Genomic DNA, 22,325 nt, shown 5'->3' on the forward strand with positions numbered 1-22,325 from the left:
CCGAATAGCGATCGGGCACACAGGGTTAGGTTCCCAGGGACTCTGACCTCCAGGGGGCCCACCATTGATTTTATTAGTCACTCCCACTCAGATATCAGCCTTATGCCTTATGACATAACACTGGCTCTCTTGCGCAAGATGCGCACCTGCGGTCATATCATTCCCACAGCTGTGTGTTAATAGTGTTACCTTTTGTTATTATGTTTAACCCACTATTGTAGCCTATAACTTCATATCCAGTTTGTATACCGACCTTTACCCGTGCAACAATGAATGGTAAGATGGTATGGTAATGGTAAGAGGTTGCGGATTGATAATAGGCGATAGAAAAAAATAGTGCAATGCCATGATAGGTTTTTATATAGATAAAATATTGACGACTGTACAAAATATGTTGTTTTTTTTACAGAGGAAGTGGGTGTGCTTGGACCCGACCTGGTGGCAGAAATGGTTAATCTATCGCCTGCAATGCAGGGCAGTCCCAAAACAGTACATGGGAAGTTTAGGCATAAACTGAAAATGCCAAAAATACCAGGCTTTGTGCGACGGAGCCCCAAACCCAATCCTCCTCAAACAGGTACATTTAACTACAGTATTAATTGGTCAGAATTTGTCTTCAGCATTCTATCTGATGTGTGTATAATTTACAGCGTTTTCAGAAACTATTCATACTCCTTGACTTATTCCACATTTTGTTGTGTTACTGCCTGAATTCAAAATGGCCTAAATATGTATTTATTTCTCACACATTACCCCATAATTACAAAATGGAATCTTGTTTTTTGAGAGAAAAAAAAAATCACATTTATTGAAAACAAAATACAGAAATATCTCATTTTACATAAGTATTCAAACCCCTGAGTCAATAGTTTGTAGAAGCACCATTGTGTCAGCGATTAGGTGAATGGATAAGCGGAGTCAGGTGCAGGACACAGGTATGAGTCATCATCTGAATTTACTCCAAATGTAAGCAATGTTCCAACAAGGAAAAACACAAATATCCAGAGCACAAAGAACGAACCCACATGACAATGACAATCACTCACAAAACAGGAAGGGAAGCCAGAGGGTTAAATAAGGAACAGTGATTATGGAATGGAAACCAGGTGTGTATAATGAAGACCAAACAAATGGAAAATGAAACATGGATCGGTGGTGACTAGAAAGCCGGTGACGTCGACCATCGAATGCCACCCGAACAAGGAGAGGGACCAACTTCGGCAGAAGTCGTGACACATTGGCAGCAATTCAATCTTTTGAGTCTTTCTGGGTAAATCTCTAAGCGCTTTCCACTCCTGGACTGGTCAACATTTCCCCATTTATCTTTTTCAAAATTCTTCAAGCTCTGTCAAATTGGTTGTTGATCATTACTAGACAACCATTTTCTGTTCTTGCCATAGATGTTCAAGTAGATTTAAGTAAAAACTGTAACTCGGCCACTCAGGAACATTCACTGTCTACTTGGGAAGCAACTCCAATGTAGATTTGGCCTTGTGTTTTAGGTTATTGTCCTGATGGAATTCATCTCCTAGTCTGGTGGAAAGCAGACTGAACCAGGTTTTCCTCTAGGATTTTGCCTGTGCTTAGTTCCATTCTGTTAGTTTTTTATACTGAAAAGCTCCCCAGTCCTTAACAATTACAAGCATACCCATAACATAAATAGTTAATGTCTGAAAACATAATTCCACTTTGACATTATGCGGTATTGTGTGTAGGCCAGTGACTACCATCTCCATTTAATCCATTTAAAATTCAGGCACAACAAAATGTGGAAAAAGACAAGGGTGTGAAGTATATAGACTAAGCTGTCTACTTTAAGGTTAACTCCAATGTACTATACTATGAAGTAGCCTGTATGAAGTACTAGCCTACTAGCTCAGTATATTGATTTGTCATATTTATCATCCCTAAAGAGGAATTCTAAATGAAAAAATTAAGTGTCATATTATATTTTCGTTCACCATGAGAAATTATTTGCACTATATATACACTGCTCAAAAAAATAAAGGGAACACTAAAATAACACATGCTAGATCTGAATGTATGAAATATTCTTATAAAATACTTTTTTACATAGTTGAATGTGCTGACAACAAAATCACACAAACATTTTCAATGGAAATCAAATTTATCAACCCATGGAGGTCTGGATTTGGAGTCACACTCAAAATTAAAGTGGAAAACCACACTACAGGCTGATCCAACTTTGATGTAATGTCCTTAAAACAAGTCAAAATGAGGCTCAGTAGTGTGTGTGGCCTCCACGTGCCTGTATGACCCCCATACAACGCCTGGGCATGCTCCTGATGAGGTGGCAGATGGTCTCCTGAGGGATCTCCTCCCAGACCTGGACTAAAGCATCCGCCAACTCCTGGACAGTCTGTGGTGCAACGTGGCGTTGGTGGATGGAGTAAGACATGATGTCCCAGATGTGCTCAATTGGATTCAGGTCTGGGGAACGGGCGGGCCAGTCTATAGCATCAATGTCTTCCTCTTGCAGGTACTGCTGACACACTCCAGCCACATGAGGTCTAGCATTGTCTTGCATTAGGAGGAACCCAGGGCCAACCGCACCAGTATATGGTCTCACAAGGGGTCTGAGGATCTCATCTCGGTACCTAATGGCAGTCAGGCTACCTCTGGCGAGCACATGGAGGGCTGTGCGGCCCCCCCAAAGAAATGCCACCCCACACTATGACTGACCCACCGCCAAACCGGTCATGCTAGAGGATGTTGCAGGCAGCAGAACGTTCTCCACGGCGTCTCCGGACTGTCACGTCTGTCACATGTGCTCAGTGTGAACCTGCTTTCATCTGTGAAGAGCACAGGGCGCCAGTGGCGAATTTGCCAATCTTGTTGTTCTCTGACAAATGAAAAACGTCCTGCGCGGTGTTGGGCTGTAAGCACAACCCCCACCTGTGGACGTCGGGCCCTCATACCACCCTCATGGAGTCTGTTTCTGACCGTTTGAGCAGACACATGCACATTTGTGGCCTGCTGGAGGTCATTTTGCAGGGCTCTGGCAGTGCTCCTCCTGCTCCTCCTTGCACAAAGGCGGAGGTAGCGGTCCTGCTGCTGGGTTGTTGCCCTCCTACGGCCTCCTCCACGTGTCCTGATGTACTGGCCTGTCTCCTGGTAGCGCCTCCATGCTCTGGACACTACGCTGACAGACACAGCAAACCTTCTTGCCACAGCTCGCATTGATGTGCCATCCTGGATGAGCTGCACTACCTGAGCCACTTGTGTGGGTTGTAGACTCCGTCTCATGCTACCACTAGAGTGAAAGCACCGCCAGCATTCAAAAGTGACCAAAACATCAGCCAGGAAGCATAGGAACTGAGAAGTGGTCTGTGGTCCCCACCTGCAGAACCAATCCTTTATTGGGGGTGTCTTGCTAATTGCCTATAATTTCCACCTGTTGTCTATACCATTTGCACAACAGCATGTGAAATTTATTGTCAATCAGTGTTGCTTCCTAAGTGGACAGTTTGATTTCACAGAAGTGTGATTGACTTGGAGTTACATTGTGTTGTTTAAGTGTTCCCTTTATTTTTTTGAGCAGTGTATATATATATATATATATATATATATATGTATGTGTGTCACCGTTCATTGTCACGTACAGACTGCACTAAAATAACTATTCAATCATTGTACTTGGTGGTCTGTGAAAAAAAACTTTTTTTTTTTTTTCAGAGGTGATTATGGACTTTTTGGAGAACCTGAAGGAAAATCGCTTGGTGGAGGCTTGCCAGCAGTTGCTCTTGCGAGAGGACAAGCTATTTGGCCATGAAACCATGACGGTAGAGGGGTTGGTTCAGGTTTGCAACGAGGACGATAAAGACACGCTCCAAAAAGACTATGAAACCCTGCTGCTCCACTTATGGATGGCAGTTCACACCACCTTTAGTTCCACACCCTCAGGAGAACACCTAGAGATACTTCGGAGTGCGGTGGAAACCATAACGCTGCTGGAAGAGAAGGACCAGCAATGGGAAGGGCGGCCCGAGGGCAGCAGCGAGGCCCCCGTGTGGCGGCCACACCAGTGCCGGCACACCCACGACACCCTGCTTGAAAAAATGGTGGATTCTCAAATGAGGAACGCGACAGTGGAGGAGGACAATATTAGCGTTAGCAGTGTGGACAACCTGTCAACGTCCATGAAAAGGGAAGTATGTAGGATGGGCAAGCGTCTGAAGGAGGACGTTCTCAGGGTGGCCAGGGACATAAGGGACTGCTACCCCCCAGACTTTGACGTGTGCAACTTGTATGTGAGACTTTACCATCAGAAGTTCTCAGCAAGGTTAACAGAACTGGCCCGCTCTGGGCTCGATGTGGACGACTGTAACTACCTCCTCTGCTGGGTGAACAATTACTATCCAAAGTAAGTGGGAAATGGGAGGGCAGTTGCCCTGGATTCTTGAAGGGCTTGTTAACAATCAGTGGAAGTGATATGGGCAATTTGCTTTTTAAAATGTCCAAATCACATTTAAGTGATGTCAAACTGCATATGTAGTTGATGTGAGTTGATTGGGCCATTACATTTAGAAAATTGAACGCTTTCGCCTATAATTTCCATTGATTGTTAGCTAGCAGTGGCTAAAGTTAGCTGAAGTTTGTAGTGGCTGTTTTAAAGAACTGAACCATGGATTATAGTTTCTCCAGACCCATAGACTATTTACATTATGATGAATCATTTAACAAAGTTGTAAAATCCTGACCTTCCCCTTTAAAAAAAGGCTAGTTCCCCTTTTTAGAAAGTCTGCTAACATAAATGCTGCATATTTTGCGTAGCTGATAGCTGAAGGTTGCCTACATTATCCTCCTGCCTTGTACAGTCTGAGTGTTTCTGAGATGTCTCGTATGGTTTCTATCAATGACTTGATGTCATTTACAACATGTTTATCTGTTTCAGTGACATCTTAAAACACAAAGACCTTGAGGGGCACATCAACATGGAGTCTTTGGGAACTCTTTTATCTGAGAAGGATCTCACAACATTGGAGGAGCAGTATCTACTACAAAAAGAGGTAAACAGGATGCCAGAAACAGCTACATTTAATGAACAGGCTAAATCCATGTGTATACGTCTAGACCATCCTTTCAGAGTAGCCTGGTCCCAGATCTATTTGTGCTGTCTTGCAAACTGCTATGGTGTGTTAACGACCATACACTCTTAGAAAAAAAACCAACAACATTATTTCCAATTCTAAAGCACTCTGAAAGTAGTCTGGTCCAAGATGTTTGCGCTATCTTTCCAATCCCTACACTCTTAGAAAAAAATTATTCCAAAAGGGTTTTTCCAGCTCTCCCCATAGGATAACCCTTGAATAAACCTTTATGGCTGTAACGACAGATTTCCTCTTCTTCATCTGAAGAGGTGTAGCAAGGATCGGACCAAAATGCAGCGTGGTAAGTGTCCATGTTTTTAATAGAAAAACTGAACACGACAGAATACAAAATAACAAAGTGAAATTCAACGAAACAGTGTGGCACAAACACTGACACAGGAAACCAACACCCACAAAACAACAGTGAAAACCAGGCTACCTAAATATGGTTCTCAATCAGGGACAACGATAAACAGCTGCTTCTGATTGAGGACCATATCAGGCCAAACACAGAAATTTGAAAAACATAGACTTCACGCCCTGACCATACTAAATAAAGACAAAACAAAGGAAATAAAGGTCAGAACGTGACAATGGCTCCAGGTAGCACCCTTTCCACAGAGGGTTCTACATGGAACTCAAAATAGTTCTACCTGGAACCAAAAAGGGTTCTCCTATGGGAACAGCCGAAGAACCCTTTCGGAACCGTTTTTTCTAAGAGTGTGTACTTTCAGAGTAGCCTGGTCCCAAATCTGTTTGTGCTGTCTTGCCAACTGCTATGGTGTGTTAATGACCACAGGGCTTGGCAAGATGGCACAAACATATCTGGGACCAGGCTACTTTCAGAGTGCTTTAGAATTGGAAATAATGTATTCTTTTATAATGTTGCATGGAATGTCTTTCAGAACCGTAGTGTCAAACTTACAGAATTGTGATGACCTGTGCTATGTCGATTTCAGAGTAAAGTCAGGACCTGGTTCTCCAAGGCTCTCAGTAAAGAGGAGGAGGGTTGGCTCAGTGGAAAGAGTCCAGAACTCATTGATGGGTACTGCTTCTGTCCTCTGGCCATTGACATCATACAGGTTGAAACCTATTGGATTACTACTACTTCTTCTAGTACTTGTCTGTGTTCAGCCCTACTCTTTCTTTGACCTGAACATGTTCTTCTTTGTTTTCATACCACAGATATGAAGTAGCTTTTTCTCCCGCATGGTTTTATAGAAGCTTCATATTGACATGTCAACATTGACATAATTCCATTTAAACTGACATTACCCTCCAAAACCAACAACCAATTTCATACATTTCTACTGTTGGGTTCTGAGAATATGAAAATATACTTATTCATGTCACTGATGGAGTGCTGAGGTTTAGAGGGGTTTTACATCAGAAGTTAATGGTTATCTGTAGGAGCCATATGGCTTTGGAATGTGCTGGAATGTGCTGGTTGGATGGGAGGAAGTCACAGGATTGCTATAGGGGAGACGGGTGGACATCTGTGGATAAGGCAAATGAGAGGTTAAGGTCAGGTCAGACGCCCTTAATGAAGAAATTATGGTTTATTACCCTATTACTTTGTCTTCCTGTCAAACCATAATAGATGTAAGGATTGGAGAGAAGGAGTTGTGCCTAAATTGGAGTATATATACTTGTGGTGCCAGCAGCTTACCAGCAGCATACCACCCTGCATACCACTGCTGGCTTGCTTCTGAAGCTAAGCAGGGTTGGTCCTGGTCAGTCCCTGGATGGGAGACCAGATGCTGCTGGAAGTGGTGTTGGAGGGCCGGTAGGAGGCACTCTTTCCTCTGGTCTAAAAAATATCCCAATGCCCCAGGGCAGTGATTGGGGATTGCGGGCCCTGTGTAGGGTGCCGCCTTTCGTATGGAACGTTAAACGGGTGTCCTGACTCTCTGAGGTCATAAAAGATCCCATGGCACTTATCGTAAGAGTAGTGGTGTTAACCACGGTGTCCTGGCTAAATTCCCAATCTGGCCCTCGAACCATCACGGTTGCTGTAAATGAGAACGTGTTCTCAGTCAACTTACCTGGTAAAATAACGGAGAAAATAAAGTGGTGGTGGAAACATGTTTTGTCTAATGCAGCGGTATTGATCCTCTGGGAGGAATTTAACTTGGTTAAGCTTTTCATAGTGTCTTGTTTAAGCTTTTCATAGTGTCTTGGTTAAGCTTTTCATAGTGTCTTGGTTAAGCTTTTCATAGTGTCTTGGTTAAGCTTTCATAGTGTCTTGGTTAAACGTTTCATAGAGTCTTGGTTAAGCTTTTCATAGAGTCTTGGTTAAGCTTTTCATAGAGTCTTGGTTAAGCTTTTCATAGTGTCTTGGTTAAGCTTTCATAGTGTCTTGGTTAAGCTTTTCATAGAGTCTTGGTTAAGCTTTTCATAGTGTCTTGGTTAAGCTTTTCAAAGTGTCTTGGTTAAGCTTTTCATAGTGTCTTGGTTAAGCTTTTCATAGTGTCTTGGTTAAGCTTTTCATAGTGTCTTGGTTAAGCTTTTTATAGTGTTTTGGTTAAGCTTTTCATAGTGTCTTGGTTAAGCTTTTCATAGTGTCTTGGTTAAGCTTTTCATAGTGTCTTGGTTAAGCTTTTTATAGTGTTTTGGTTAAGCTTTTCATAGTGTCTTGGTTAGCTTTTCATAGTGTCTTGGTTAAGCTTTTCATAGTGTCTTGGTTAAGCTTTTCATAGTGTCTTGGTTAAGCTTTTCATAGTGTATTGGTTAAGCCTTTCATAGTGTCTTGGTTAAGCTTTCATAGTGTCTTGGTTAAGCTTTTCATAGTGTCTTGGTTAAGCTTTTCATAGTGTCTTGGTTAAGCTTTTCATAGTGTCTTGGTTAAGCTTTTCATAGTGTCTTGGTTAAGCTTTTCATAGTGTCTTGGTTAAGCTTTTCATAGTGTCTTGGTTAAGCTTTTCATAGAGTCTTGGTTAAGCTTTTCATAGAGTCTTGGTTAAGCTTTTCATAGTGTCTTGGTTAAGCTTTTCATAGTGTCTTGGTTAAGCTTTTCATAGTGTCCGTAGAGTTTTTTTACTCTGAGAATTAGAACCTAACACTACACTGAATTGAGTTTTCATGGAATTAATCCCATCCCTGCTCTAAGCTATGTTGACTGTACAGGGTCAGGTTTTATGTGCTAATACTGCATGTTGTTCTGTTTACTAGGCTGTTGATGGGGCCATGAGAGAGGCCAGGACTATTCTGGGCAGTGAGGCTAAAGCCCAGAGAATCCTGCGTCAGCTGGACAGCTTCTTGATAAGGTAGAGTACCCATTCCTTATAGCCCTGGCCACTGGGTCATGCTCCTTAGTCTCTCTCTGTTTCAGTCCATTTGGTGCCTATCCGGACTTGTCCAATAAGTAACACTGATTTTCCTTTTCCATTGCAAAACATTGTGGTTGTGTACCTTAATGAACACATCCTGTCGTAGTTTATCGTTTGCTTTTCCATTGTTCTTCTTAACTCATTCACCAAGTTTCTATTGGAAAACCAAATTAGTTTTTGCATTAAATTTGAATGGTTTGGCTTAGGCCTGTCCACACTGAGCGAAATAATATTTTACTGATGAACATGCACGTTGATATCCAGCATCATGCTCAAAGCCATTCAATTAGCTTACAATGTTCTGGTTCCAAAGCCACACAGACAAATTGCGTAATTCTACATGGCCTTTTTTCCTGGGAGTTGGTAAGTCAACCTTGGTGATCTATCTACACTGTTTTGTTGCAGACTGTCTTTGACCTGGTTTAGTTCATAATGGATATGTATGCTACAAATGAGTAATATGCACTGCATTGTTACTATTCAACATTTTACTGACATGATAAAGAAGAACCTGGAGATGCCTGTTGACATTTTGTACAATGTATATTTGCAGTTATAAGAGCTCTCTTGAAGAATTTGTGAAGAGAACAGGGGAGAACACTCAGGCAGTCGTGAAAGCTAACCTGGTTAGCATCGAACAATTCAGGTAGGCTAACGACCGTTGTCCATTTCGCCAAGTCATTTGTTTCATGAATTTGCTTGGTATTTGAAGGGTAGCTAGCTACACATGAGCTTCATAACACATGTATAATCCTTACATAAAGCATTCATAAGCACTAAATAAGAATTTTATAAATGCTTTTTGTTTCTACTAATCCCCAATCTCATGAAACAGTATTGATCTATATGCATGCAGTCTCACAATCTGAAGTTGTATCATTTGTTCTACTTATCTAGCTACTTTTAGACACTCCACAAAAGGGAAAGATCAGTTGTAACTGAATGCATTCAATTGAAAATGTGTCTTCCGCATTTGGTGGAAAAAGTACCCAATTGTCATACTTGAGTAAAAGTAAAGATACCTTAATATAAAATGACTCAAGTAAAAGTAACCCAGTAAAATATTACTTTAGTCAAAGTCTAGAAGTATTTGGTTTTAAATTTACTTAAGTATCAACAGTACATTTAATTGCTAAAATATACTTAAGGATCAAAAGGAAAAGTATAAATCATTTCAAATTCCTTGTATTAAGCAAACCAGACGGCACAATTTACATATATATATATTTTTTACGGATAGCCAGGGACACACTCCAACACTCATACATTATTTACTTCCGAAGCATTTGTGTTTAGTCCACCAGATCAGAGGCAGTAGAGGTGACCAGGGATTTGCTCTGTTTAGTGAGTCCACCAGATCAGAGGCTGTAGAGATGACCAGGGATGTTCTCTGTTTAATGAGTCCACCAGATCAGAGGCAGTAGAGGTGACCAGGGATGTTCTCTGTTTAGTGAGTCCACCAGATCAGAGGCAGTAGAGATGACCAGGGATGTTCTCTGTTTAATGAGTCCACCAGATCAGAGGCAGTAGAGGTGACCAGGGATGTTCTCTGTTTAGTGAATCCACCAGATCAGAGGCAGTAGAGATGACCAGGGATGTGCTCTGTTTAATGAGTCCACCAGATCAGAGGCAGTAGAGGTGACCAGGGATGTTCTCTGTTTAGTGAGTCCACCAGATCAGAGGCAGTAGAGATGACCAGGGATGTGCTCTGTTTAGTGAGTCCACCAGATCAGAGGCAGTAGAGATGACCAGGGATGTTCTCTGTTTAGTGAGTCCACCAGATCAGAGGCAGTAGAGATGACCAGGGATGTTCTCTGTTTAGTGAGTCCACCAGATCAGAGGCAGTAGAGATGACCAGGGATGTTCTCTGTTTAGTGAGTCCACCAGATCAGAGGCGGTAGAGATGACTGTTCTCTGTTTAGTGAGTCCACCAGATCAGAGGCAGTAGAGATGACCAGGGATGTGCTCTGTTTAGTGAGTCCACCAGATCAGAGGCAGTAGAGATGACCAGGGATGTGCTCTGTTTAGTGAGTCCACCAGATCAGAGGCAGTAGAGATGACCAGGGATGTTCAAGTGATAAATGCGTGAATTGGACCATTGTCCTGTCCTGCTAAGCATTAAAAATATAACGAGTACTTTTGGATGCCAGGAGTAAATGTATGGAGTAAAAAGTACAGTATTCTCTTTGGGAATGTAGTGAAGTAAAAGTTGTTAAAAATATATATAGTAAAGTACTGTGAGCGGACTTAGGTTGCTCTAAAGTGGAAAGGTGGAATAAACGAGTCGGGAGCAGGTTTTCTCACATTGAACAAAGTTCTCTATTGAGGTATTTTCTCTTCTCAAACACTCCCACACAATCAAGGATGATCTCACAAGGATATCACAAATCTTCTTCTTTACAGGAATAACGAACACAAGGTGAGTAACTTTTAACTATAACATAAATCACGGGTGTGTCTCTGCCTTATTAACTATCTGTTCGTGGAGAGCTCCTTTCGGTTGGTGTTGCAGATCCCTGGTTGCCATTCCCAAGAGGTAGTTTGTCCTCTTCTTCTCCCTTTTCATCAGGTAAATCCTCCCCTTTGGAGAATCAACCACCCTGTTTTTCCTCCAGTCTCCCCCACTGCCGGTTCTTGTAGGTGGAAGAAAATAGGTGATTAGTACCGTCAGCTGTGCTTAACTGCCTCTGATCACCTTTACTCACATGCTGGGCTGGGCTACTATCCGTTGGGCCAGCTTGTCCCCTGGTGCTCCTTTTGGGTACAGATATCCCCCAAAAACTACTTAAATAGTACTTTAAAGTATTTTTACTTAAGTACATCACTGCATTTAACCCAACCCCTGCGGGGGACTGCCTTAATCGACATCCACGTCATCAGCGCCCGGGGGAACAGTGGGTTAACTGCCTTGCTCAGGGGCAGAACGACAGATTTTGACCTTGTCGGCTCGGTGATTGAAAGTACCTTTTGAACTGCCATTGTCATTCTATCCCTCCAATCCTCCCAACCTCTTATTTGACTTCATAAATCCAACATTGATGTAATGACATTGGTTCCTCCTTTACAGAGACTTCATAGTGGGAAGAGAGGAGTCAATCCCAGAAGAGATCAGGACAAGCTGTATGTCCACATTGGCAGACCTGAGAGACTGTGGCTACGGATACTTCACCGGCCCCATACATGAGGAGCTCAGGGTAGGCTACATGTGACAGCAGAGACACCAAGCATAATAGTCTAGCAATACTCCAATGTACAATGCTCCGTTTGCTCCGTTAATTTGGTTGACTTTTGGCATCTAGTTCAAAATCCCAGACAGCCTTTCTCAAATTGGATGATTTTGCCTTAGCAACGAGTTAAACGGCCTCTGGATAGCATCATAGTTAAAATCTTAACAAATCGTAAAAACAGTTTACTGTCCTTATGCATGCATTCATATGCCATTATAACAGCTATATAACACATAACATTTGTCATAAGCTGTCGTAAGTAATGTTCAAGACTTATGAGTCACGGCATGAGATGTTATGAAACCGATTATAATGGGTGTTATAAATGACTGTTCATCCTGTTGTCATGCTCTAATGTCAACTGTTAATAACAACTACTATTATACAGTCGTCTTGACAACTTAAGTCATATGTTATTACATGCTGCATTATATTCTACATACCAGATGTAATAACAGGATGTTGTGTAATTTACCACCCTCTGTGTATATAGAATGTCATATGCCCTGTTAGATTCTGGGTTAAACTTGGAACATTGTAATACTCAGAAGTATAGTATCTGAGGAGTGATAGAGACTGTTTTTTACATCAGAAGTTAATGGTTATCTGTAGGAGCCAGATGACTTTGGAATGTGTTGTGTGGACGGGAGGAAGTCACAGGATTGCTATAGGGGATACATGTGGAGGTCTTTGGATTAGGCATCAAGGGGGTTGAGGTCAGATCCCCTTAAGGGAGAAACAATGGTTTATTATCCAATCACTTTGTCTTCCTGTCAAACCATAAAAGATGTAAGGATTGGAGAGAAGGAGTTGTGCCTAAATTGGAGTATATATACTAGTGTTGGTGGAAACATGTTTTGTCTAATGCAGCTGTATTGATCCTCTGGGAGGAATTTAACTTGGTTAAGCTTTTCATAGAGTCTTGGTTAAGCTTTTCATAGAGTCTTGGTTAAGCTTTTCATAGAGTCTTGGTTAAGCTTTTCATAGAGTCTTGGTTAAGCTTTTCATAGAGTCTTGGTTAAAGCTTTTCATAGAGTCTTGGTTAAGCTTTTCATAGAGTCTTGGTTAAGCTTTTCATAGAGTCTTGGTTAAGCTTTTCATAGTGTCTTGGTTAAGCTTTTCATCGTGTCTTGGTTAAGCTTTTCATCGTGTCTTGGTTAAGCTTTTCATAGTGTCTTGGTTAAGCTTTTCATAGAGTCTTGGTTAAGCTTTTCATAGTGTCTTGGTTAAGCTTTCATAGTGTCCGTAGAGTTATTTTCTCTGAGAATTAGAACCTAACAGGCCCTATAGAGTGTGCATAGATGCCTTAAGTAAAGTGACCTTAATTTGAAGTGTTATTAAACAGTTATGAATGTGCTTATACCACAGGATGAGCTGAGAGTATCACAAAACTGGACCATTCAAAAGGATCTCCAAGAAACATGGTCAAATGGGAGCACAGATGTACTTTTTTATTTATTTTAAAAAGGACCCATTATAATACCAACAACTTGCCAAAAAAAAAACAACAACATTGAAACGAAATGGAAGCAAATAGAATTTGAACAAATCAACACTGCTGGGGAACAACAGGATTTGTGAAGGCTGTGAAAAAGGCAAGATGTACAGGCTACAGTAACAATGACAGCTATAGTATTTAATAATGGCTAGTTAATCAGGTACTAAGAAGCTAGATAGTTGATGCTAGCAATTTGTTAGCACTAACTAGCTAGCTAGCTAACTTCACTAACTACAGGTGGAATTTAAAAAAAGTACTGTCAGCAGACGGCTCGTAGCTGGTCTGCGCTTTTCTGCCACAGTGGGCTCCACTGCAGTGCCTGAGATGTCAGGATGTCTACAGTAGGCACACAGGAGATTCAGTGAGGGCTGATTCTTCTCTGCACCCGAAACAAGTCTGGTGGTGCTTTCATCGAGGCCCCGTGTAACAGCAGAGGGGTGTTAAGGGTGGAGACCTCGGAGCGGGCAGCTGGGTGGTGGTCTTGCCCTGTGTCGAGTCACTCCCTGAGAGCAGTGGACATCGCCATTCAAACTGGTCCAATATCCTGTCAATGGACTCCCCTAAATTTCTATCAAACTGGGTCAAAGATCCTCTGGGTCATTTCCAGGCAGAAACCAAGTGGTGCTCATTTCTACGATTTTATGAAATAACAGAAAGGGGAAAAAATGCTAATGAGTCTGTGCCTCTGCAGCATTTTCTGACCACTGGTACCAACTGCTTCAAGGTCAGATATTAACCTCTCCATGACTTCCTGTATCCTCAGGTGCAGTACCATAGGCTGTGGACACAGGCCTGGTTTACTGGGGGTCAGATGGTACTGGATGAAGTTCTGGGGACACTGGACAGACACATGCAGCAATTCACAGACCTCAAATCCATTTGTATGGAGGTACGTTAACACTCACACACACATTGACCTTACACACATAGTAACATTACACACATATGGACATTTGTGTGTGTAGGAGCTGCTGGGCCGGCTGCACATGGAGATGATGGTGGAGTATGTGAAGAGGATGATGAAGAGGAAGATGAGGCTGAAGGACAAGGAGCAGCAGGAGGCAGCAGCCAAATTACTGGCTGAAGACAGCATCAAACTGAGTACCTACTTTACTGAAGCGGTAAGCACCGAAGACGCACACACACACACACACACACACACACACACACACACCTCATATTGCAGTTAATATAGCTTGAGCGTTTGTGTACACAAACACATGAAAGTAATAGCATTGTTCTTGCTCTGACCCACAAACTACTCAAACACTTCCAAGCTTTGACTTTCTATGTACTGTATTGTTCTTCATCATCACTTTCACTTTCTTTAGTCTCTGGCCATTCTGCATTCCTTTCTAGGTCTTCCTCTTGCTCTGCAGTGTGTCTGCTCTATTTCTTCTCCTCCTTTCTAATTTGCATGTCCTCTGCCTGTTTCTATTTCTCTTCTCATTCTCTGTCCTCTTCCATTCTCTTCTCATGTCTTTCCATCTCTCTTTTTCTCTCCTCCAGAAATATGCACTTGCTCTCTCGCCCTCCAATATTTTTTCTCACCCACCAAACCTTCTGTTCTTTTTCATTCCGTCTCTTTTTTTCCCACTATGTCCTCCAGCCTTCTCTTTCTCCTCTCATTCGGTCTCCATCTCTCTGCTTGCTCATGTTTCCGTTTTCTTTCTTTCCCCAGTCTCTCATTCCCCTTTTCTCAACCTTTCTCTCCTTCCCTCTTCATGCCTTTCACGAGGAGCTTGATCACTTCCCTCATCACCTGTCTGTCAGCACCTTCCTCGAGCTTTCTCTCTCGCTGCTCTATAGCAGGCCAACCTCGTCACTCCATCCCTCCATAATGAATGTTCTGTGAGATATAGGCTATCTATAAAATAAAGAATATGAGTGTTAGCAAGCCTATGTATTTCTAACACAAGATGATAAAATGTATTCAACTTCTTTCAGAAAAACTTTGGAGTACTTTAAACGAAACGATGGGCAGAAAGAGAAATTCAACTCCGATCTTTCATTGAATCAGATGGCTTATTCATCACAAAACAATTTGATGTTGCAACTGTAATTATTTTAATGCTGATGATTCAACCATAAACGCATCAGCAACCACAGCTAATGAAGTCACTGAAACCCTTAAACAAAGAGTTGCAGTCTTTTTTGGAAATAGGTGGTCAGTAATAAACTGGTCCTGAACATCTCCACAACTAAGAGCGTTGTATTTGGTACAAATGATTCCCTAAGTTATAGACCTCAGCTGAATCCGGTAATGAATGATGTGGCTGTTGAACAAGTTGAGGATACTAATTTACTTGGCGTTACCTTAGATTGTAAACTGTCTTGGTCAAAACATATAGATTCAATGGTTGTAAAGATGGGGAGAGGTCTGTCAACTTTTCAGAGAAATAAGCTTTTATTGTATGTTTGGAACATTTCAGGGATCTGTTATTTCAGCTTCATGAAACATGGGACCAACACTTTACATGTTGCGTTTATATTTTTGTTCAGTGTAGTATCAAATCAAATGCAACTTTATTTAAAGTGAATGTAAACATCTCAATGCAGTAAATTCGACATTTTAATGCCATAATACAGTAAATGACAGACATTAAATATGAAAGTATGCATAATCTTACCTATCCACTGTCCATAGGGGTCCAAAATATGCTGGCTGAGTGAGGTCCTCCCTAAAATGGCGGAGGTGGTCAGACTGCAGGACCCAGGAAGCATCCAGCTGGAGATTGTCACCCTGGCTAGGGACTTCCCAGACCTTAGGTGAGACAGACAGACAGCCCCTCCACAGGCTGAAGACATAGATGGAGAGTTTACATTCATATAATCACAGAACCCCAGTCACATGACCTGGTACCAGTGTTGTAGTCGAGTCACTAAATCTCAAGGTCAAGTCCCCTGTGCTCGAGTACCTATGGCTAAATCCGAGTCGAGTCCAAGTCCCCTGTGCTCGAGTACCTATGGCTAAATCCGAGTTGAGTCCAAGTCCCCTGTGCTCGAGTACCTATGGCTAAATCCGAGTCGAGTCCAAGTCCGTGTCACCAATGGTCTATGGCTGAAATCCGACTCCCAGTGCTCATGTCTGAGTCACTGGGTCGGAGTTTTGAAGTTCGACATGGTTCTGGTCTTCTCCTCTATATTTCTGATACATATTTGACATGGTTCTGGTCTTCTCCTCTATATTTCTGATACATATTTGACATGGTTCTGGTCTTCTCCTCTATATTTCTGATACATATTTGACAAGGTTCTGGTCTTCTCCTCTATATTTCTGATACATATTTGACAAGGTTCTGGTCTTCTCCTCTATATTTCTGATACATATTTGACATGGTTCTGGTCTTCTCCTCTATATTTCTGATACATATTTGACAAGGTTCTGGTCTTCTCCTCTATATTTCTGATACATATTTGACAAGGTTCTGGTCTTCTCTATATTTCTGATACATATTTGACATGGTTCTGGTCTTCTCCTCTATATTTCTGATACATATTTGACATGGTTCTGGTCTTCTCCTCTATATTTCTGATACATATTTGACATGGTTCTGGTCTTCTCCTCTATATTTCTGATATATATTTGACATGGTTCTGGTCTTCTCCTCTATATTTCTGATATATATTTGACATGGTTCTGGTCTTCTCCTCTATATTTCTGATACATATTTGACATGGTTCTGGTCTTCTCCTCTATATTTCTGATACATATTTGACATGGTTCTGGTCTTCTCCTCTATATTTCTGATACATATTTGACATTGCACTATGCACTTTGCACCATCTGCTGAAATAAACGTTTGAAAGCAAAACAAATGATTCAGGTTTTGTTTAGACATATTTGGTATTTTGGTTCCTGAAGTATTTTGCTTGCAGGTACTGCTGGCTTGCTGGCTCTGTGCTTGTCTATTGCTAGATTTGCGCCACTATTGATTTGGCTCGGATATGGTAGATTAAATCTGCCCAGCTACACTATTGATTTGGCTCGGATATGGTAGATTAAATCTGCCCAGCTACAACTAGTGGCGGGTTCGCAGAAAGATTTTGATGTGAGTGTTGAAGTAACTTTCCTCCTGTTGCCCAATGGTCATAATTGCTTGCAATATACAGTAGCCTATGAAACAAGGTAATTCATACACAGGCTCACACACATTTTATTTTTTATATAATGTTCCAATAGTTATGTCAAATCAATCATGATGTTTTCAGGGGATTTAAACTAGGCAAGTCAGGCTGAATGGTCTCTAGACGAAATTGTCTGCTATCAGATTGGCCAGGGCCCGGTTTCCTGAGAGCAATGGAATTGAGGCCGAACATGGATCTTGCAACAGGACAATGATCTAAAACACACAAGCAAAGCTATAACAGAATGGCTCAAAAAGAAGAAGCGGAGGGTTATGGAATGGCTGAGTCAAAGCCAAGATCTCAATCCTGTCGAAATGCTGTTGGGGGACTTGAAGCGGGCCGTGAAAGCAAGAAATCCCTCGAACATGACACAGTTGAAGCAGTACTGTAAAGAAGAGTGGAAAAAATTCCTCCCAGTCAGTATAAGAGACTGATAGACAGTTACAAGAAATGCACTGCATTAAGTTATTTCAGCCAAAGGGGGCAACACCAGCTATTGAAGCTAGGGGTGCACTATGGAATTGCATTTTTATTTTTTTAACTTTTTGATCAATAAATTATTACAAAGTATAATCTTAAAGTTTAATTTGTTAAATTAGGTTACCTTCATCTGTCAACAGTGTTGAAGTGAAGATTACATATCCATCTGTCCAAATATTTACAAAAAAATACCACTTTCCAGGGGTTGTGCTTGCTTTTTCACATGGCTGCATGTTGATGAACTATAATGGACTAAAATTGAGTGTTTTGAACTTTGTTGACGACTGTTTTTTTTGCTCTTCCACCTTTCTCAGTTGGAGACATATTTCGGCTCTGCTTTCCCTCAAAGCCAACCTATCCACTGCTGATGTCCGCAGCATCAAAGAGAGCCTGGTAGAGAACCGGCCCACGGTCACCACCTGCAATACCATCCCACCATTCTTCTCCAAGGTCCCAGCGGGCAAAACTTGGAACATGTGCAGACCAGCGTGCATCTGTTATGGGGGAAGGGGGTATTCAAGCCAGGATTAGACATTGGCCAATCTACCCATTTTGTCGCTCCTCAAAAAAACAAAAAAAAAAAACAGGTTCAGACATTTTTGCAAATGTATCAAAATAAAAAACAGAAATAGTTTATTTACGTAAGTATTCAGACCCTTTGCTATGAGACTCAAAATTGAGCTCAGGTGCATCATTTTTCCATTGATCATCCTTGAGATGTTTCTACAACTTGATTGGAGTCCACCTGTGGTAAATTCAATTGATTGGACATGATTTGGAAAGGCACACACCTGTCTATATAAAAGGTGCCACAGTTGACAGTGCATGTCAGAGCAACAACCAAGCCATGAGGTCCAAGCAATTGTTGGTAGAGCTCCGAGACAGGATTGTGTCGAGGCACAGATCTGGGGAAGGGTACCAAAAACATTCTGCAGCATTGAAGGTCCCCAACAACACAGTGGCCATGATTCTTAAATGGAAGAAGTTTGGAACCACCAAGACTCTTCCTAGAGCTGCCCCCTGCCAAACTGAGCAATCAGGGGAGAAGGGCCTTGGTCTGGGAGGTGACCAAGAACCCGATGGTCACTCTGTCAGAGCTCTAGAGTTCCTCTGTGGTGATGGGAGAACCTTCCAGAAGGACAACCATCTCTGCAGCACTCTACCAATCAGGCCTTTATGGTAGAGTGGCCAGACAGAATTCAACCCTCAGTAAAAGACACATGACAGCCCGCTTGGAGTTTGCCAAAAGGCACCTAAAGACTCTCAGACCATGAAAAACAAGATTGAACTCAAGAACCAAAAAAGGACCCGAGGCTGTAATCACTGCCAAAGGTGCTTCAACAAAGTACTTAGTTAAGGGTCTTAATACTTATGTAAATGTGATATTTCCGTTTAGTTTTTTTATACATTTGCTAAAATGTATTAAAACCGTTTTTTCCTTTGTCATTATGTGGTATTGTGTGTAGATTGATGAGAGGGGGAAAAAAAACAATTGAATCCATTTTAGAATAAGACTGGAAGGTAACAACATGTGGAAAGACTTTCCGAATGTAGTACAACTGTTGTTGAAAGGGTTAGAACTGCGTTCTGCTGCAAGTGACACTTTATGCTCTTCAAGGGACAGGTCCCAACTTCGTTTGTGCCCTAGGATCCATGTGTACGGGGGTAGTCTTCTAGTGACAGGGAAAATTTCCCAACCTGGGTTGGGGACGTTTTTTTTCCCGGGAGGGAAAATGGAAGACAACTGGAGATCTACTTAGAGGGAGATGGAGCAGTATGTGTAGCAGGGTATCTATCATGGTACATCTACATGGATAATGGACAGGCATTTATTATGGTGGAACTGGTAAGTATGGATAAGTATCTCAAAATGGTGGTAAAGACAGTGGTATCTCAAAATATAACCTACAGTTGAAGTTTATGTACACCTTAACCAAATACATTTAAACTCAGTTTTTCACAATTCCTGACATTTAATCCTAGTAAAACAATTCCCTGTCTTAGGTCTGTTAGGATCACCACTTTATTTTCAGAATGTGAAATGTCAGAATAATAGTAGAGAGAATGATTTATTTCAGCTTTTATTTCTTTCATCACATTCCCAGTGGGTCAGAAGTTTACATACACTTAATTAGTATTTAGTAGGATTGCCTTTATATTGTTTAACTTTGGTCAAACGTTTCAGGTAGCCTTCCACAAGCTTCCCACAATAAGTTGGGTGAATTTTGGCCCATTCCTCCTGACAGAGCTGGTGTAACTGTCAGGTTTGTAGGCCTCCTTGCTCACACACACTTTTTCAGTTCTTCCCACATATTTTCTATAGGATTGAGGCCAGGGCTTTGTGATGGCCACTCCAATACTTTGGCTTTGTTGTCCTTAAGCCATTTTACCACAACTTTGGAAGTATGCTTGGGGTCATTGTCCATTTGGAAGACCCATTTGCGACCAAGCTTTAACTTCCTGACTGATGTCTTGAGATGTTGCTTTAATATATTCACATAATTGTCCTACCTCATGATGCTATCTAGTTTGTGAAGTGCAACAGTCCCTCCTGCAGCAAAGCACCGCCACAACATGATGCTGCCACCCCGTGCTTCACGGTTGGGATGGTGTTCTTCGGCTTGCAAGCCTCTCCCTTTTTCCTCCAAACATAACGATGGTCATTATGGTCAAACAGTTATATTTTTTGTTAAATCAGACCAGAAGACATTTCTCCAAAAAGGATGATCTTTGTCCCCATGTGCAGTTGCAAACCGTAGTCTGGCTTTTATAGCGGTTTTGGAGCAGTGGCTTTTTCAATGCTGAGCGGCCTTTCAGGTTATGTCGATATAGGACTCGTTTTACAGTGGATATAGATACTTTTGTACCTGTTTCCTCCAGCATCCTCACAAGGTCCTTTGCTGTTGTTCTGGGATTCATTTGCATGTTTCGCACCAAAGTACATTAACCTCCAGGAGACAACGCGACTCCTTCATGAGCAGTATGACGGCTGCATGGTCCCATGGTGTTTTTACTTGAGTACTATTGTTTCTACAGATGAACGTGGTATCTTCAGGCGTTTGGAAATTGCTCCCAAGGATGAACCAGACTTGTAGAGGTATACAATTATTTTTCTGAGGTCTTTGTGGATTTCTTTCGATTTTCCCATGATGTCAAACAAAGAGGCACTGAGTTTGAAGGTAGGCCTTGAAATACATCCACAGGTACACCTCAAATGATGTCAATTAGCCTATCAGAAGCTTCTAAAGCCATCACATATTTTTCTGGAATTTTCCAAGCTGTTTAAAGGCACAGTCAACATAGTGTATGTAAACTTCTGACTCACTGGGATTGTGATACAGTGAAATAATCTCTGTAAGCAATTGTTGGAAAAATTACTTGTGTCATCCACAAAGTAGATGTCCTAACCGACTTATGATCCTACTGAAAAACAATCTAGATATTTATGTGCAATCTGTTAATAGATCCTCAAGGGAGCTGGATTGCCTTGAATATACTACTTGATGATGAATCGACGTGGCGCATCTAGGCCCTCATTGTAAACAAGAACCTGTTCTTAACGGACTTTTCTAGTTAAATATAGATTAAATAAAAATTAATAAAATAAAGTATATAAGGACGGTATCATGTTTATGAATGACATTGTAAACAAGGACACTAAAATGTTGTCACCCAAGCAATTGACAAAGGTGTATGGAGATGTATGCTCAATACAAAAATATAACCAACTCAATCACAACTCTGCCACAAAAATGGAAGAGGCAATTACTCAAAAGAGAAAGGAATGAATTAGTTTGTCTGCAGCCAATCCAAAACCATGCATAGCTTAAAATAACTTGTATAAAAGGTTGAGAGCTTTGAGAACTATACCGCATAAAATTCAAGATAATTTCGAACAGATTTTTGATGTCCCAATATCATGCCATCGGGATTATGAACTGATATGCAAATCAACAAGACACATCATTCTGTTATTTTCAGTTTGAACTATTATATAAAATTCTTGCCAATAAAAAATAATCCTAAATATATGGGGTGTTGAACAGTCAGCCCTGCATGTGCGGACTGCAACAAAGAAACATAATCAATAGATCATCTCCTTTGGTGCTCTCCTGCAGTGGCTTGGTTTTGGAATCATGTCCAGGAGTGGTTGGTGACTCAATGTCAGTGTTCAGATTAATTAAACTGTACTCTACGCTGCTGAATTAAACTTGACTGTACTGTACTCTACTGTATTAACCTCTACTATACTGTAGCATGCCATACTGTAGTCTACTGTATTCTACTGAATAAAACTCTGCTGTCCTGTATGTACCATATGTTACTTTACTGTGCCATACTGTACCGTGTAGGGGTGTAACGGTACACATATTCGTACAGAACGGTTCAGAGACCTCGGTTTGGTCCGCACTGTGAACGAATGAATTGATTAAAAAATATATGTATAAAACATTTTTTTTAAACACTACGAAGGCCTATAGTGTAACGAATGAGTTACGTCATACCCACAGATTGCCACAGGATGGCGCAAGAGAACTATAAACCCATACTG

The 22,325-nt window shown here is 41.4% G+C and overlaps 1 protein-coding gene across 1 annotated transcript in view; it reads left to right on the forward strand.

Annotated features, from left to right (window-relative positions):
• LOC115107265 (tumor necrosis factor alpha-induced protein 2-like) overlaps positions 1-22,083 on the forward strand; it is a 31,603-nt gene extending 9,520 nt beyond the window's left edge. Inside the window, exons 3-13 of the mRNA XM_029630652.2 lie at positions 410-577; positions 3,697-4,384; positions 4,916-5,030; positions 6,071-6,193; positions 8,283-8,377; positions 8,994-9,086; positions 11,508-11,634; positions 13,929-14,054; positions 14,131-14,286; positions 15,813-15,934; positions 18,088-22,083. Of these exons, the coding sequence (XP_029486512.1) occupies positions 410-577; positions 3,697-4,384; positions 4,916-5,030; positions 6,071-6,193; positions 8,283-8,377; positions 8,994-9,086; positions 11,508-11,634; positions 13,929-14,054; positions 14,131-14,286; positions 15,813-15,934; positions 18,088-18,304 (2,030 nt within the window). The 3' untranslated portion in view covers positions 18,305-22,083. The remainder of the gene's footprint in view (positions 1-409; positions 578-3,696; positions 4,385-4,915; positions 5,031-6,070; positions 6,194-8,282; positions 8,378-8,993; positions 9,087-11,507; positions 11,635-13,928; positions 14,055-14,130; positions 14,287-15,812; positions 15,935-18,087) is intronic.
• Positions 22,084-22,325: the final 242 nt, after the last annotated feature.

This window comes from Oncorhynchus nerka, linkage group LG24 (assembly GCF_034236695.1).
Source record: "Oncorhynchus nerka isolate Pitt River linkage group LG24, Oner_Uvic_2.0, whole genome shotgun sequence".
Lineage (NCBI taxonomy): Eukaryota > Metazoa > Chordata > Actinopteri > Salmoniformes > Salmonidae > Oncorhynchus > Oncorhynchus nerka.